Source organism: Larus michahellis, chromosome 3, assembly GCF_964199755.1.
Source record: "Larus michahellis chromosome 3, bLarMic1.1, whole genome shotgun sequence".
In the NCBI taxonomy this organism is placed as follows: Eukaryota; Metazoa; Chordata; class Aves; order Charadriiformes; family Laridae; genus Larus; species Larus michahellis.
In genome coordinates this window covers 40,082,248-40,096,279 of record NC_133898.1, presented here as the reverse complement: position 1 = coordinate 40,096,279, position 14,032 = coordinate 40,082,248, and the positions used below count along the sequence as shown (strand labels likewise).

The following is a 14,032-nucleotide window of genomic DNA, read 5'->3' as shown; positions in this document are numbered from 1 at the left end:
AGGTGGTTAAGAGATCTTCCTTTTCTGGGACACGGGGAAGACAAGGAACTTATTTCACTTCACTGGAGGGTCCTGACATTAGATAGTAGCCTGATGGTACAGCAGTTTGCTGCCGACTCCTCCGCTGGCACCTGGCCGTGGGTTGTTCTGCGCCTGCCTGGCTGTTTCCATGTGTTGTGCTAATAGGTGACTGACACCAAGTTTCCTTTCTCATGTTTCAGGAGCTGTTGGCCAGATGCTGCTGGATGCTGACAGGGGAAAGCTGATTAGGAGACAAGCGGACAGGAATGTTTAGACACGTCGTTGCTTTGGATCTGTGAGTCCTTGTTTGAGTAGCCTGGAGGCACTGTGGGTATTTGTCTCTGGAAGTTCTCAGATCATGAGGGTAGGTTTCAAATCGTGGTATCTTTTCCAGGTAGGTGGGAATGAGATGGCAGGTAGCATAGTTGCTGGCTCTGAGATAGGAAGCAGGACAGTCCTGTTTGAGCCTGAGGAACTGGGTGCTGAGAGACAGGGAGGCCTTTGGCATGTTCGTTCTGAGCACCTCTGCAATGGAAACTTGTGTGGACCTATGGGTGCAGCTGTTCCTGGAAGCCTCTGCTTGTCTGCCAGCCCATGTGGCTGGTGGTTTTGCCTTGATGCTGAACCAGCTCGTCCTGGGAGTTGGTGGAAAAGCAGATTCAAACTATGCTGGCCTGGTTCTTCCTGAAGGTGCACATTCTCCCTCTCTCTCTTTCTCCCCCTGTACTTTACAGCTTTGCCCCACAGAGCAGTTATGCTGTTGTGAAGCCGTTTTTTCCTGTGCTAGTTGAGACCCGACTATAGCATTGTAGTAAGGAAAGGGGCCAGACAGCTTGTTGGGGCAGGGCCAGCACTGGGGCACCTCTTCAGTTTGTTTTGGCGAAGTTTGAGTTTGCGTGGTCCTGGTTGCCTGCCTGCTCATTCACCTTCAATCTGGCTCTCCTTGTGTACGTACAACTGCTCCACACCGTGTGCTGCTTCCCGCCTCCCAGGCTTGTTGCAACTGACAGGGGAAAAGCAGCACAACAGCAGAAGTGCATCAGGGAAGGGAAGACTCCACTGGAGTCTCTCTCGTGCCAGTGGCAGTGATGGCCACAGAGCTATGCTTTTACAGCTGGCTCCCAGATCAACCCAGTTCTCTTCTTGTAGAGATGAGTACCCGGGGCTTTGAACAGAGAGGAAGGTTGTTTTTGAACTTTTGTTGTATCCCTGGTTGTCTGGACGCTATTGTACAGAAGCCTGTTAGCGGCAAGGTAGAGCATGGCATGCTGCTTGCTGGAAGTCAGGGAGTAGCTTTCCTTCCTCTCCTGTGGACGTGTGGGTTATCGCAGCTGTAGGCACAAGGACGTAATATTTTGGCTCAAACAAGAGTCTGATAAATGCCAGCTCATTTGTAGGTGAGAAGCACTGACTTAAAAGGATGAGTGAGGTAATTGTTAGCATTACCAAGCTTTTGTACAGAAGACTTCACAGTTAGCATCCCTCTGCAGTAGCGGGGAAGATTAGATGGGAGGGTCTCATTTCACAGGAGGTTTGTTTAGTCTTTCCTGGAACCAAGGTTCTTTGAAGCTATTGCTTCATGAATTTTGAGTTTGTGTGGTCCCAGTTGCCTGAGTGCCTTGGACATGCCCTTGCCAGATGCCTTTCCAGCTCTTGCTGGGCTATGTGGCCCAGCTATCCTAAGCTAATTTAATTCACTTTCAGAAGATCTGATGTGGATTGGGGCAGGTACCTGGAGTTAGATGACTATCTAATTGTCCTTGGTTATAAACATTCCCTATTCCTTACATATTTATGGGGTGAGATTTCAAACTGTCTGTTTCGATGGATGCTAAACTATTTGTTTCTCTTCTTCAGAGCGTCTGAGTGAGTGTCCCTGCTTCATGAGGCTTCGACTTTGATCCCAGGCTGGTAAGCGCTCGGGTCCTTGTGGGCTAGAGAAATTATTGTGATTTCGCCTTGGGATATTTCCATGCTCATCTCTTGTCCTTAGCCTGACAGGAATTGACAGTCCCCTAGATCACCTGTTTGGTGGTGGGGTGTTGACAAACCTGCTTCTGGTCAGGATTTCAGCATTCCTCTTTGAAGAGAAATGTCTTCCCAGCAAGTCAGACCCATCTGTTTTGCTTGGGGATGCAGTGGAATGTGCATTCGATATGCTGGATGTGATTTTTTTTCTAAAGTATTAGAGATCTCTTCACCTACTTGAGCCTTTTTAGGAGATGGGACCTTTGAGGGAATGACTGCAGCAAGGGAGAGTTTCCAGCATTCTGATGGTGGAGATTTACAGGTTAATCCTAGGAAGTTGTTCATGTCTGTGGAAAGGCATGAGAAACTTCTGTGAGCTTGTGTTTTTAGCAGAGTGGAGGACAGCTTGCAAATGTTCCTGTGAAGTGTAAAGCCTGTTGTGGCTTGGAACCGCTCTGTGGTTGGTGCAGACACTTCACACTTGCCAGTTCTCAAAGGGGACTTGGTCTAAGTGTCAAGAAGATGCTGCTAGTCAAGAGATGATATGAATTGGAGAGAATACTTGGGGCTCCATTTAGATGCTTAACATGTAAATCCCCACTGGCCAGAACACAAAACAAGTGAAGTCTGCTAGGTCACTGGCCCAGTGGTATCCATTGACTGCCTTGAAGGTATGTGAATGGGGGTCAAATGGCCCTGCCTGTAGAAGAGGGGAGAGGGTTATCTGAGTTGAGGTAGGTCCTGCACTTTGAAGTGCTGCAGGTCAGGTGCTGACGATTGCAGAGGTGAGTATTAGGATCCAGGAAGGGAAAGGGGAATGAGAAGTGGGTGCCTACCCCAAATATAGAGGGACTATGAACGATGTATGTGTTGTCATTGGGGAAAATCTGGTATTGGGCTCTGCAGAGACTGCTTGGCATCTCAGAGACTTCTTGTCTTGTGTACAATGGGGTGGTCAAAATCCTGTCTGCCTGGGGAGAAGTCTTCCTGTTCTTCACTTCAGTCCCAAAGTGGTGGAAAGGAAGGAGATTATTCCATATGTACAAGATAGCTGCTTTCCTTCTACCCCATTTTTTGCTCTTGTACTGCTACTTGTCCTGCAGCAGGAAGAATCCTGCCAGCATGGCTTGGGTAAAGGGACTAATCTGGTCTTTCCACTAGTGGTACTGCTGCATGTTGCAAAATTTGGCCTTAGGTACCAAAATCAATGGAATTGCACCCTAATTTGATGCCACCTGTGACTTGGGGGTGGTCTTTGTCTTTTCTGACAGAGTGAGCAGTTATAATGGTATGGGACCTCCTTCTGACAAGTCTCCTGTGATCTGCTCCATTGGGTTCCAGTGTAAGCCAAAAACTTCTGGATTTGGGCTCTTTAATGGCTGGAGTCTCCTCCCACATAGTCCCTGCTGACAGTGACAGCACATGATCAATAACTCCTGCTCCAGCTGTCACTGCTGCCTGTAAGGCTTGCAGTTTCCATATTGGAAAAGGCCTTTCCTAAAGAGCCTAATCAATACGCTGCTGTGAGGTCTGTTCTCGTTTGCTATATATAATCTGGACACACACAAACTACGTGAGTGAGCGTGTATAGAGGGGGGGGAGAGGATGTGCCAGCCCTCTGCTCTCACTGGCTCGGAGAAGGACACAGCTATCTCTTACGTTGCTCCCTCTCCTGCGGCTGCTGCTCAAGGCTTGTGGACACATCCTTTCCTTGCTCTATTAGCACTCTGCATGGGGACCTGCTCTGGGACTCCAGGGGAGCTGAATTCCTGCTGGGTCACTTCTAGGGTTCGATGGAGCGCCTGTGACTCTCTCTTCTGTGCACTTTCTGCTGTTGGTAGGTAACCCGCTTTTGGAGCCACGCAGGTGGGAGGATGTCGAGCACAGCTCCATCAAAGAAGCCTTACCGCAAGGCACCCCCGCAGCATCGTGAGATCCGCCATGAGGTACCCATCATTCGTGACGACCAGGACGGAGTGATCTTGGCCGAGCAGAGTCAGGTAACAGCTTGCCGGGTGGCAAAGGGCTTAACACCATTGCACCAGCAAACAGGGTTTAGTTACACCGAGGCAGGCCAGCTCAAGCAGGCAGAGGGGTTTGGGGTTTGCAACCTGAACTTCTCTTCATCGTGGTCCCTGGAGTCCAGCAGTGAGAAGGAAGTGACAGGGTGCAGAGCAGAGTTGAACATCAAGAGCCAGACTGTCTCGCCAGGATTTCCACGTGGTGGGAAGATGGGGCAGCAAAGTGGGAAGCAATGCCCAAACCACAGTCATGGGCACCTCGGCAAATTTGTGAGCCGTAGCATGGAGACAGTTGTGGTGTGTGGAGATGAAAGACACCATCCCACTTGCTCTTTGAAGAGCAGAAGCCTGGAACGCTCACTTATGTTTAAAGAGCCTCCTGAAGTCCTGACACCAAGGAAGTTTCGGGTCTCCTCTACACACCTGCCTCTCAAAGGGATCCTGAAGCAGACCAACATGACAGGCACATGCCCTGAGAACTTACGCAAGTCCCGCTCAGTAGAGACGCTTTCCCGTGGCCGTGGCTCACGCAAGTACAGTGATCCTCAGATCTGCCTGAGCCGTAGGGAGAAGCACTCACTGGAGCACAGCAGCAGCGGTGCCACTGACTCTGTCAAGCGCAGGGAGAAGATCACAGAGGAAAAACTGCAGTTCTCCAAATTCCTGGATGAGATTACCCAGCGGGTGCTGAATCCCATCCGCTTGCGCTCAGTGGGAGAGACAAGGGGAGCAGAACAAGAACAGAACTCTCCCCTTTTCCCCAGAAGCTCTGTGCCAGAAAGCCAAGGGGAAGGTCACCTGCAAGGGGTCAAAACCAAGCGTGCAGCTGAAAGAACCCCCTGCCCAAGCAGAAGAAAAGCAGAAAAGAAATGTGAGGGGCTGGGAACGGCTTCATGCCAGAGAAAGTGTGCCAAGGAGGCTGAGAGAGCTTCCAGACTAAGAAAGAAACCCATCCCTGGGAGGAAGGACAGTAAGGAAAAACTCCTTTCCTTGGAGAGAAGGGTAGTAGATCTGTGTCAGTATGAGCTGCAGCAGCTGGCAGACCAGGGGCTGGCAGGGACATCCTCTGGGCAGCAGCACTCACTGTCTTCATGGAAAAGCAGTGCAGAGGGCAGAAGGGATGAAAGCAGTGCCTGTTCACGGCTATTACAGCCACACCATCTGTGTGCTAAACTTGGGCAGAAGCGTGCAGTGGAGCCGAACTACTCAGAGAAAGGATCCTTCTCCACTCCAACACGCTGGAGTCGGGAGGAGGGGCCTGCCCCATCTAGATCCTCCCCTTCCTTCAGTCTGGCACTAAACAAGGTAGGTGCCAGGGCCACCTGCTCACAGATGGGGGTCTCAGGTCTCACAAAGGCCAAAGCCCCCACTTGGATCTCATCTAGTCTGTAATGCCAGTGGGGAGAGTGAGAGCAGGCCCCCAGAGCTCATGTTGTGGGTGCTTAATCACCAGAAGCTGCTCTGTTGTGGGTGCCACTCATGGCTGTGCTCCAAGTTGGGTATATCTTCCTGGGAGGAAACAGCTTCCCTTTGGCCCCGGGAGTTAGGAAGATAGGAGCTGGTGCTGTTCCCGCCACTGCAGACTTCAGAGGTGTTTGCAGGTTGGAAGCCCTCCAGGCTGCAGGGTAGCAAGCGTGTGCAGGGGGCAGGCAGTCCTGTTGTCAGGAGGTGTTGGGATGCTCCTGGTGCTTTGTGTGTGCCTTGTGCCTGGCTGTCTTGGGGTACTGGATCTTTGTATGATGTCTGTTTTAGGTCTTTGTAAGCCTTTTTCTCTTTTCTCCAGCCTACTTAGGGGCCATCACCTCATTTTAATAGAAATTGCGTTATCCCCTTTGCCTGGTCACTAGCATCTGCTGTGTGTGTATTTGTATGGGTAGGGGAGGCAGTTGCTAGATAATTCTGCATGAATTAACTGATTGCCATGTGGGGTCAGGATGTAAGAAAAGAATGGATTGATGCTTTCTTTGCCTTTAGGGACAGGAGGCTGCATGCAGGTGGTAAGGACCATTCTTTTGAAGTGTGAATTGATGAAGGAAGCAGCCCCATGATGTCTTGGGGCCAGGACTGGCATTTGCCTTCTGTAATATTGCTAACAGCTCAACAACCTCATCCACAACTCTCTGTGGCATGGCCTTGCAGCACAGAGCTGGCTGTGACACTTAGTGTTCAATCTGAACTGTGGCAGCACTTTGGGTTTGTGCAGTGCTGTTGGTACCAGGCACCAAAAATAGTCTATGGGCAGCTTGGACTTTGTGAGAATGGTCACAGTCTTGGGCATTCACAGAAATTGTTGTTGCTTCTAGTGCTAACTAAATCTCTCCCAGCTGTGCTGACTGGCAGCAGACATCTCACGGGTTAATACAGAATGCAAAGGAAGTGAGAATAGCTGAGCCATGTGCTCTTGTCACTGTACTGTGTCTTCTTGTTCTGCAGGTCCCTGCTCCAGCCATCTCTGGGGATCTTGCCCAGAGTGTTAATTTCTTTCACAGGCTTGTCTGACCTTTGGTGTTTCTTATGCTATCCCAGAATAGTTAGAGTGGCTAGTTTCAGGTCTGCAGAAAGAAACCTTTTTCACAGCACAGTCTGGATGGTGTAAATGGTAAACATGTTTTTTCAGCTCCCAAATGAGTAATTCTTTTGGTGGGGCTTCAAGGGTGTTGTGATTGCTGTGGTGACAATTTAATCCTCAGTGCGTGCTGGCCTGTGAGATTCCTGCTACCCACTAACTGTGGATGTGGAAGAAGCTGAAACATCAGCTAAGGTGACGATGTTACAAGAGATGCTGAGATTGCACCATGGGAGACTAAAGTTACCTAACTTGTGTGGTGGTTTCTAGTCGAGCTCTTCTACCCTGAACTAGAACACATAGTCTGTCTTGGTATCAGACAGCTGAGCAGTGTGTACAGATCCTAGCAGCTCTAAGCTTGCCTAGCATGACTTGCCACATCAAGTGAGGAAGAGTCACAAGTAGGATCTAGCAATCAAGACTCTGACCTTTAGTACAGTGTGAGAGACCAACTCCTCTGAAAAAAATCTCACAGCTGTTTTCTTCCCTGTGCAGGACCCCTTGACGGATGCAGAAAGGATGAAGTAAGTGTCCTGCTCCCCCTTTGTGCCTGTCATACTGCAACTGTGTGGGTGCTGATTCCTCACATCCTGCCTGTGCCACCTGCACAGTGAAGCTGATGGGACCTGCAGGCTTCCCTCAGATCTTCAATCTTCTTGAGGCCATGTGGGCAGAGCTTTAGTCTGTGCCTTGCCAACCTCTGCCTTGCATGTCTCTCTCCCTGGAGGAGGAGGGAACATAGACTCCCCCAGTGCAGGTGCAGGGAGAGGAGTTGGTGGGTGTGAAAAAAAAGTAGGAGATAAAGCCTTTAATACAGGTGGAGAGAAGAGTGCCTTTTTTAACTCTTCTTGTTGTTGCCACAGTTTTGGTGTAAGCCAACAGAAGGAATACACAGAGGCCTGCTGCTGACAGGGTGAGAGCTGAGCCCTTTGCTGGTGGTGACGTGGGACACCAGACAGCTGCTAGCACTGAGCTCCAAGCCATAGTGAGGAGCAAGGTTGCACTGCCAGAGAGAAGCCATGCTTCTGGGTTTTTCTGAGCAACTGAGCACAAAGGAATGAAAAACAACAGGAAATCCTTCTGACCACCAGGAATGTCTTGGCTGGGGAAGAACAGAGCAGTTTGTTAGAATGGGGTTGACTGGCAGCTGTGATCACATCTGTACATGCACCTCACTGCCTCTGCTTCTAGGCTTAAGGTTGTATGGAGTCCTCTCTCCACCATATATTAAAGGTGTGAGGGCTTTTGAACAGTTTCAGGGGAGAAAATGATTTTACTCTTTCTGCCTTCAACTCTTCTAACCTGGACTGGGATAAATTATTAAGTGGGTTTCATTCACCAGTGAGGGACACTGGAGCTGCGCAGCTCATCTGGCTAGTGGGCTTTATCCAAGCTCTGTAACCCGAGAGGGAGCTAGGAGCCATGGCTGGCCAGCTGGCATGTGCTTCTTTGCCCCTGGTCCAAGAGAGTTTGGGTCTCCCTCTCCTGACAGTGATGTACCTTTCGCTGTGTGTGTTGGAGTCTCCTGCCAGTTCAGTTCCTGACTTTGTGGGGCCCTGGACCCTAGAGCAGGGCAGTGGGGTGGAGATGCTGGTGTGGAGTACCCCTTGTGCACTCAGTGGTACCTTGTTCCTGTGTGCCCCAGGCTGCTGCAGCATGAGAATGAGGAGCTGCGCCGACGGCTGACATATGTGACTAACAAAATGGAGGCGATGGAGAGGGAGCTGGAGTCAGGTCAGGACTACCTGGAGATGGAGCTGGGCCAGAACCGTGAGGAACTGGAGAAATTCAAGGACAAATTCCGTAGGTACGGAAAACAAAACAAGAGGGATAGGGCTAGAGAGGTCCTTCCCACCAAGGACTCCCTCAGCTGGTGTGAGCAGGCTGTGCCATGTTGTGTAAATCAAAGGCATGCTGCATCCTCAGAAAGGTGCACCCCCAGATGGTAGGGGAGTTAAAGGCTCTGCAGCCATTACTTCCTCCAGGGTATAGTGTAGGAACGCTGCCAGCACAATGGGCTGACAACAAAAGGGAATTCTTCATCTATTGGATATAAGACAGGATCCAGCTTGGTTGGTTGCCCTACACGTGCAAAAGGAGCCACTGATGGCTGCAAGAAAATACATCGCTTTACCTGAAGATTACCTAAGTTAAAAAAATCTAGTCGCTGGTCACATGCTTCTATGTGACATAGCTTAGAGGAGTCCTTCAAAGTCATTCACACCCTCCCCTGTAAGATCCTTTTACTCAGCCAACGTCATCTTGCCTACAGTCACTTGGGGTCTGAAGGCCATTATGTAGCAGAGGTGAGGCATAGTTAATATGCCTGGTTGTCTTAGTGAATACCAGTCTTTCTGGAGTCAGTTTGCTTGGCAGCTATGAAGGGAACTTGAGTAGGTGCCTGAGATCCATTCGGATGTATATTTTGTTTCTGTAGGTTGCAGAACAGCTACACTGCTTCCCAGAGAACCAACCAAGACCTGGAGGAGAAGTTGCATGCCCTGGTAAGTGCCCTATTAAGTCACTACAGAGAGGAGGTGGAAGAGACCTATGTGTTAGGACCAGATGGGGAAAGGGGCCCTGGCTTTACCCAGCAGATGTGGCAGTGGGTGAGGGGTGAGATTCTGGCCATGACCATCTACTCCCCATTCCAGCTAGTGTCATGAACTAGTTTCTTGATTTATTGAGCCCCTACTTGTTTATGCACATGAGCTTTGGTTCCCCTCAACATAATTGCATGATATTCCGTCATGTTGCTTCAGTCCCTCTCAAAGGGCCAGGGTTATGTCAGCCAGTTTTGGGGTGGTCATCCTGGGAGGATGGGGGCAGTCAGAGCAGAGCCAATGTGCGTGTATGTCTGTTGTGTGCATTCATAACACTCATGGCTGTTTCTTTTCTCTCCCTCTCCCTCTTTCTCTCTTTCTCCTCCCCACGCTGCCGCTGGCACACGCTGGGCGCACTCACCTCTCAGGCCTCTCTCAGCCAAAGCTGGATTTTTGCAGTTGCGTCTTTTCGTTTGTGTGTTTTTTCTTTTTCCTCTTTACGTGTCTCAGCCTGTTGGTTTCATTGCCAGTCCCACATACACCATCCCAGATGGAGGGGCCCCAGCCCTCGTCCAGCCAAGGGCTCACCTGGTATCCAGCAGCTGCCCGCAGATGCAGCAGGTCCTAGCTTGCAGTGCTCCATCTTAAGAGCGTTTGACTCTGAGCCAGCTGGAGCATGGCGTGCTGGGAAGTGGTGCCCATAAACTGTGGCACTGCACAAGATGTGGATGGCTGTGAGCCTCGTTTGCTCACTTTCCTTTCCCTTCTGGGCTGTGAGCAGGCAAGTCGAACAACTGAGATGCTGATTGCCTCCATGTAGTTCAGGAGGAGATTTTTTTGGTTCTAGCGCTTGACTTTCCTGGGTTAATATTCATTGTGCTGGTGCCTGAAGAGACTACATATGGGAAGCATTGTCCTCCCCTACTGCCTTGTGTGTCACTTTGATCTACCCCTGATGCATAGCTGGGCCCTAGTGGTCACAGCCTCAGAGCACCCTTGGGCAGTGTTGGCAGAGGGCTGGCTTGGTTGTTCTGAGCTGTTGCCACTCTCAGCTGTTACATCTGGGTCTCTATCTGTCCTGTACCTGAACTGTTAGGGAATCTGAAGAGGCAAGGTATTAACTGAGCTCCAGATGAAGCTACACGGGTCCTTTTTCTTACTAGAGCAAGGCTTAAACTCTTTCAAGATGGTATCCTCTCCCTGCCAAACAAACCTTTTGTCCATTCAGCATTGACTGCTGGATCTTTATGGGACATATTCTCGTTCTGTTGCCCTGGAGAAGAGGGCTGGGTATCACAAGCTCAGAGGTCTTTGCTGCCAGTAGCAGGACGGGATTGACTGCTCAAAACAACTAGCTTTCCACCAGACACCATGTGAACCAGTGCAGAGAGGAAACACGATTGTGCTGCAAGAAGAGATACTGCATTAAGGAGGTTCAAACTTAGCCTGTTGTCTCTGTAACTAGCAGGGTGGCTGGCTCTGGCCTTTGGAGTCCCTTCCTTGGTAAAGAGCCAGGCTGTCCCCCTTGTCTGTCTGTCTGGAAGTTTTTGTATCCCAGCTGAACATGTCATTGTGCTATGCTTGGGCTGAGGTGGGTGGTGAAGCCAGACTCCTCTGTGCTGGGGAGATTCATACTTCATGTTCTTGCATCTCAGATTAAAAAGGCAGAGATGGACCGCAAGACGCTGGACTGGGAGATTGTAGAGCTCACTAATAAATTGCTTGATGCCAAAACCACCATCAATAAGCTGGAGGAGCTCAATGTAAGTAACCCTCATTGTTACTTAATGTAAGTCACCCTCAGTAAGTTTGCAGGTGACACCAACTTAGGCAGTGTTGATCTGCTTGAGGGTAGGAATGCTCTACAGAGGGATCTGGACAGGCTGGATCAATGGGCCAAGGCCAGTTGTATGAAGTTCAACAAGACCTAGTGCTGCATCCTGCACTTGGGTCACAACCACCCCATGCAGTGCTACAGACTTGGGGAAGAGTGGCTGGAAAGCCGCCTGGTGGAAAAGGACCTGGGGGTGTGGGTCGACAGTGGGCTGAATATGGGCCAGCAGTGTGCCCAGGTGGCCAAGGAGGCCAACAGCATCCTGGCTTGTATTAGAAATCGTGTGGCCAGCAGGGCTAGAGAAGTGATTGTACCTCTGTACTCAGCACTGGTGGGGCTGCGCCTTGAGTGCTGTGTTCAGTTTTGGACCCCTCACTACAGGAGGGACATTGAGGTGCTGGAGCATGTCCAGAGAAGGGCATCGAAGCTGGTGAGGGGTCTGGAGCACGAGTCTTATGAGGAGCAGCTGAGGGAGCTGGGATTGTTTGTCCTAGAGAAAAGGAGCCTGAGGGGAGACCTTCTTGCTCTCTATAACTACCTGAGAGGAGGTTGTAGCAAGGTGGGGATTGATCTCTTCTCCCAAGTAACAATAGGACAAGAGGAAACAGCCTCAAATTGTGCCAGGGAAGTTTAGATTAGGAAAACTTTTTTACACAGAAAGGGTTATTAAGCATTGGAACAGGCTGCCCAGGGAAGTGGTTGAGGCACCATCCCTGGAGGTATTTAAAAGATGGGTAGAAATAGTGCTGAAGGACATGGTTCAGTGGTAACTTGGCAGTGCTAGGTTAACGGTTGGACTTGATGATCTTAAAGGTCTATTCCAACCAAAATGATTCTGATTCTAAGTGTCAGTCTGCAAATGGCTGTGGAAGTGTGTGAGGTGTGGGCTTTTCCTCTTGTTCTTGTGTAAAGGAGCGTGTGAATGACTTCAGTGTGTATGAAAATGTGAGAGCTGCATACAACAGTAGGGACAAACAAAAAAGGGTCTGAGGGGTTATGCAAGGAAGAACTGATCTTTGAGTTTGATGTATTTGCTCTTTTGAGCTTAGGGTTTGACCTGAGTCCAGGCTGCACCAATGGAGGGATCGTTTACTCCAGAGCTGGGGGGGAGCTGATGCCTTTTCTACACCATTAACATACAAGTTCCTGGATCCGGCGTTTCTGTTTTGTTTTTGTTAATTGGTCTCAACTCCCTCCAATCTGTCTGTCTGGAAAATGCTTGACATCAGGCGGTGTCTTCAGGCATGACCGAGAGCTCTGGGATGGAATAGCAAATCTGGTGGGACCTTTGGAGCGTATTAAAATCCCCAGAGGGAGAGGGGTTAGATACACTGACAGAGTATATACCTGGAGCAAGGGCTGGAGTTGAAAGGGACACCTTGGCTGAGTTGTAAGAAAATAACACAGGGGTGTGGAGAGGAGGGAATGGCAGGTGCCCTCATGAGCGATTCATCAGATTCCTCCTCCTGTTTCTGTTCAAGTAGCATCTGGTCAGGTTGCACCTTTTCAGGTAAGAGATCGGGCCAGTTTAACACTGTTGCACACCTGTGCTCTTTCTTTTGCAGGAACGCTATCGACAGGACTGTAACCTCGCAGTACAGCTGCTCAAGTGTAACAAGTCCCACTTCAGGAACCATAAGTTTGCTGATGTGAGTAGCACTCTGCTGAAGTGTGGGAGAAGGGCTCATGGTCTTCGTCTGCATCTTGGTTTCTCTGCAGGGCTGTTGGCCTCTCATCCTTCAGCCTCAGATAGAGGTTGGGGGGGGCCGCTTCTGTTCCCACTCCCATTGAGAAGGCAGCACAGAGCCTCTGCCAGCTCCTCTTTCACACCAGCTCCATTTCACAGCTCAGCCAGGAGCTGTTATAAAAAGCACAATAACCTTGAATTTGATAGCCTGATGGGTGCCTGATGGAAGCTGGCAGGAGGACAGACCTCTCTCTTACCCTGCTCTGTCCTCTTCCCTTCCTCACCTGGCCACATGAAAGGGCCGAGCTGCCTGATAAGGAGTCAAGCAGCAGTGGTCTGGCCCTGCTTCACTTCTTACTCTGAGGAGAAATGTGGGAGGCAGCATTCAGGGTGTCTTTTAGGCCTCCTCAATGAGAGAAGTTGGTACCAACTCATACTCCCCCTTGTGGGGTCTGTTCAGCTCATCCTGCCCTCAGGGTGAGCAAAGACAGAGTTTAGGTCGTTCGCGTTAGTAGCATCACTTCTTCAGTTGGAAGTATCATTCAGGCCCTTACCCCAGCTCTTTCCTTGCCGTACCCCTAGTCTCCATCCCTTCTTATGTTCCTCTCAGCAAAACCACGTGCTTGTCTTTTTTAACTTAGCAGGTGACCAATTTGTCACCCTCTCCCTCCCACATTGTGTCTCAAATTAGCACTCTTGAGGTCAGTGTATCAGTTACTCATATGGTAACCTTGACCTCTCTCCCAGCTGTCTCCCCTCCCTGGAGTTTTGAATTCTGTCCCCCAGAGCGCCACATCACACGTGGCTGCCACTGGAGGGAGGGTTGGTGCTGAGCAGCTGTGCAGACAGTCTGCCTCAAAGCCAGCTGTTGCCATGCAGTGTGCCCTCTGTCCCTAGCTTTGGACACAGTTTCCTTCTGGCTGTGATGGGACAAACCTTGCTGTGCCACTGAGTGGCTTGGGGAGCACTGCTCTCCGCTTCATGCTGTGCATGTGTGTGATGACCAAGGTGAGGGCAGCTCGGCAGGGTGATGGGGAGAGCTGTAGTGCCCATTTGTGTGACAAGGAGCAGCACTTACCCCCTGTTGAGACCCCAGTGCTTCAGCTTTGGTAATAAACCCCATATTTGCCTCTCTGAGATGGAGGGAGTGAAGAAGCGGGTTGAGGTGGTGGAGTTGGTGGGAACAAGGGAAGGCATTGATTCTGGTCTGCGGGCAGGCTGCCAAGGCGGCATGGCTGCAATTACTGCATTCAGGGAGCACTGCGGATCCCAGCTCTGGGGGCTGTTGAGTCACTTCAGTGCAACCGCCAGCTGATTTTCCACAGATCAATAGACTGCTTCCTAGCATGCGCTGGCTGGACCTTGTCTCTGTACTTGCAGGCATGGGGGACT

The 14,032-nt window shown here is 50.4% G+C and overlaps 1 protein-coding gene across 12 annotated transcripts in view; it reads left to right on the top strand.

The window, feature by feature from the left end:
- Positions 1-14,032, top strand: part of TJAP1 (tight junction associated protein 1) — a 42,194-nt gene that overhangs the window by 23,895 nt on the left and 4,267 nt on the right. For 4 of the 12 annotated variants that reach the window (XM_074579817.1, XM_074579819.1, XM_074579818.1 and 1 more), the window contains 9 exons: positions 222-316; positions 1,879-1,932; positions 3,831-3,989; positions 7,072-7,100; positions 8,222-8,383; positions 9,014-9,080; positions 9,548-9,577; positions 10,775-10,882; positions 12,519-12,602. In XM_074579817.1, coding sequence (XP_074435918.1) covers positions 3,864-3,989; positions 7,072-7,100; positions 8,222-8,383; positions 9,014-9,080; positions 9,548-9,577; positions 10,775-10,882; positions 12,519-12,602 — 606 coding nt within the window. In that variant the 5' untranslated portion in view covers positions 222-316; positions 1,879-1,932; positions 3,831-3,863. Of the gene's footprint in view, positions 1-221; positions 317-1,878; positions 1,933-3,260; positions 3,332-3,830; positions 3,990-4,058; positions 5,316-7,071; positions 7,101-8,221; positions 8,384-9,013; positions 9,081-9,547; positions 9,578-10,774; positions 10,883-12,518; positions 12,603-14,032 lie in introns of those variants that run through there. The other 8 variants (XM_074579822.1, XM_074579823.1, XM_074579825.1 and 5 more) reach the window with 5 other exon arrangements.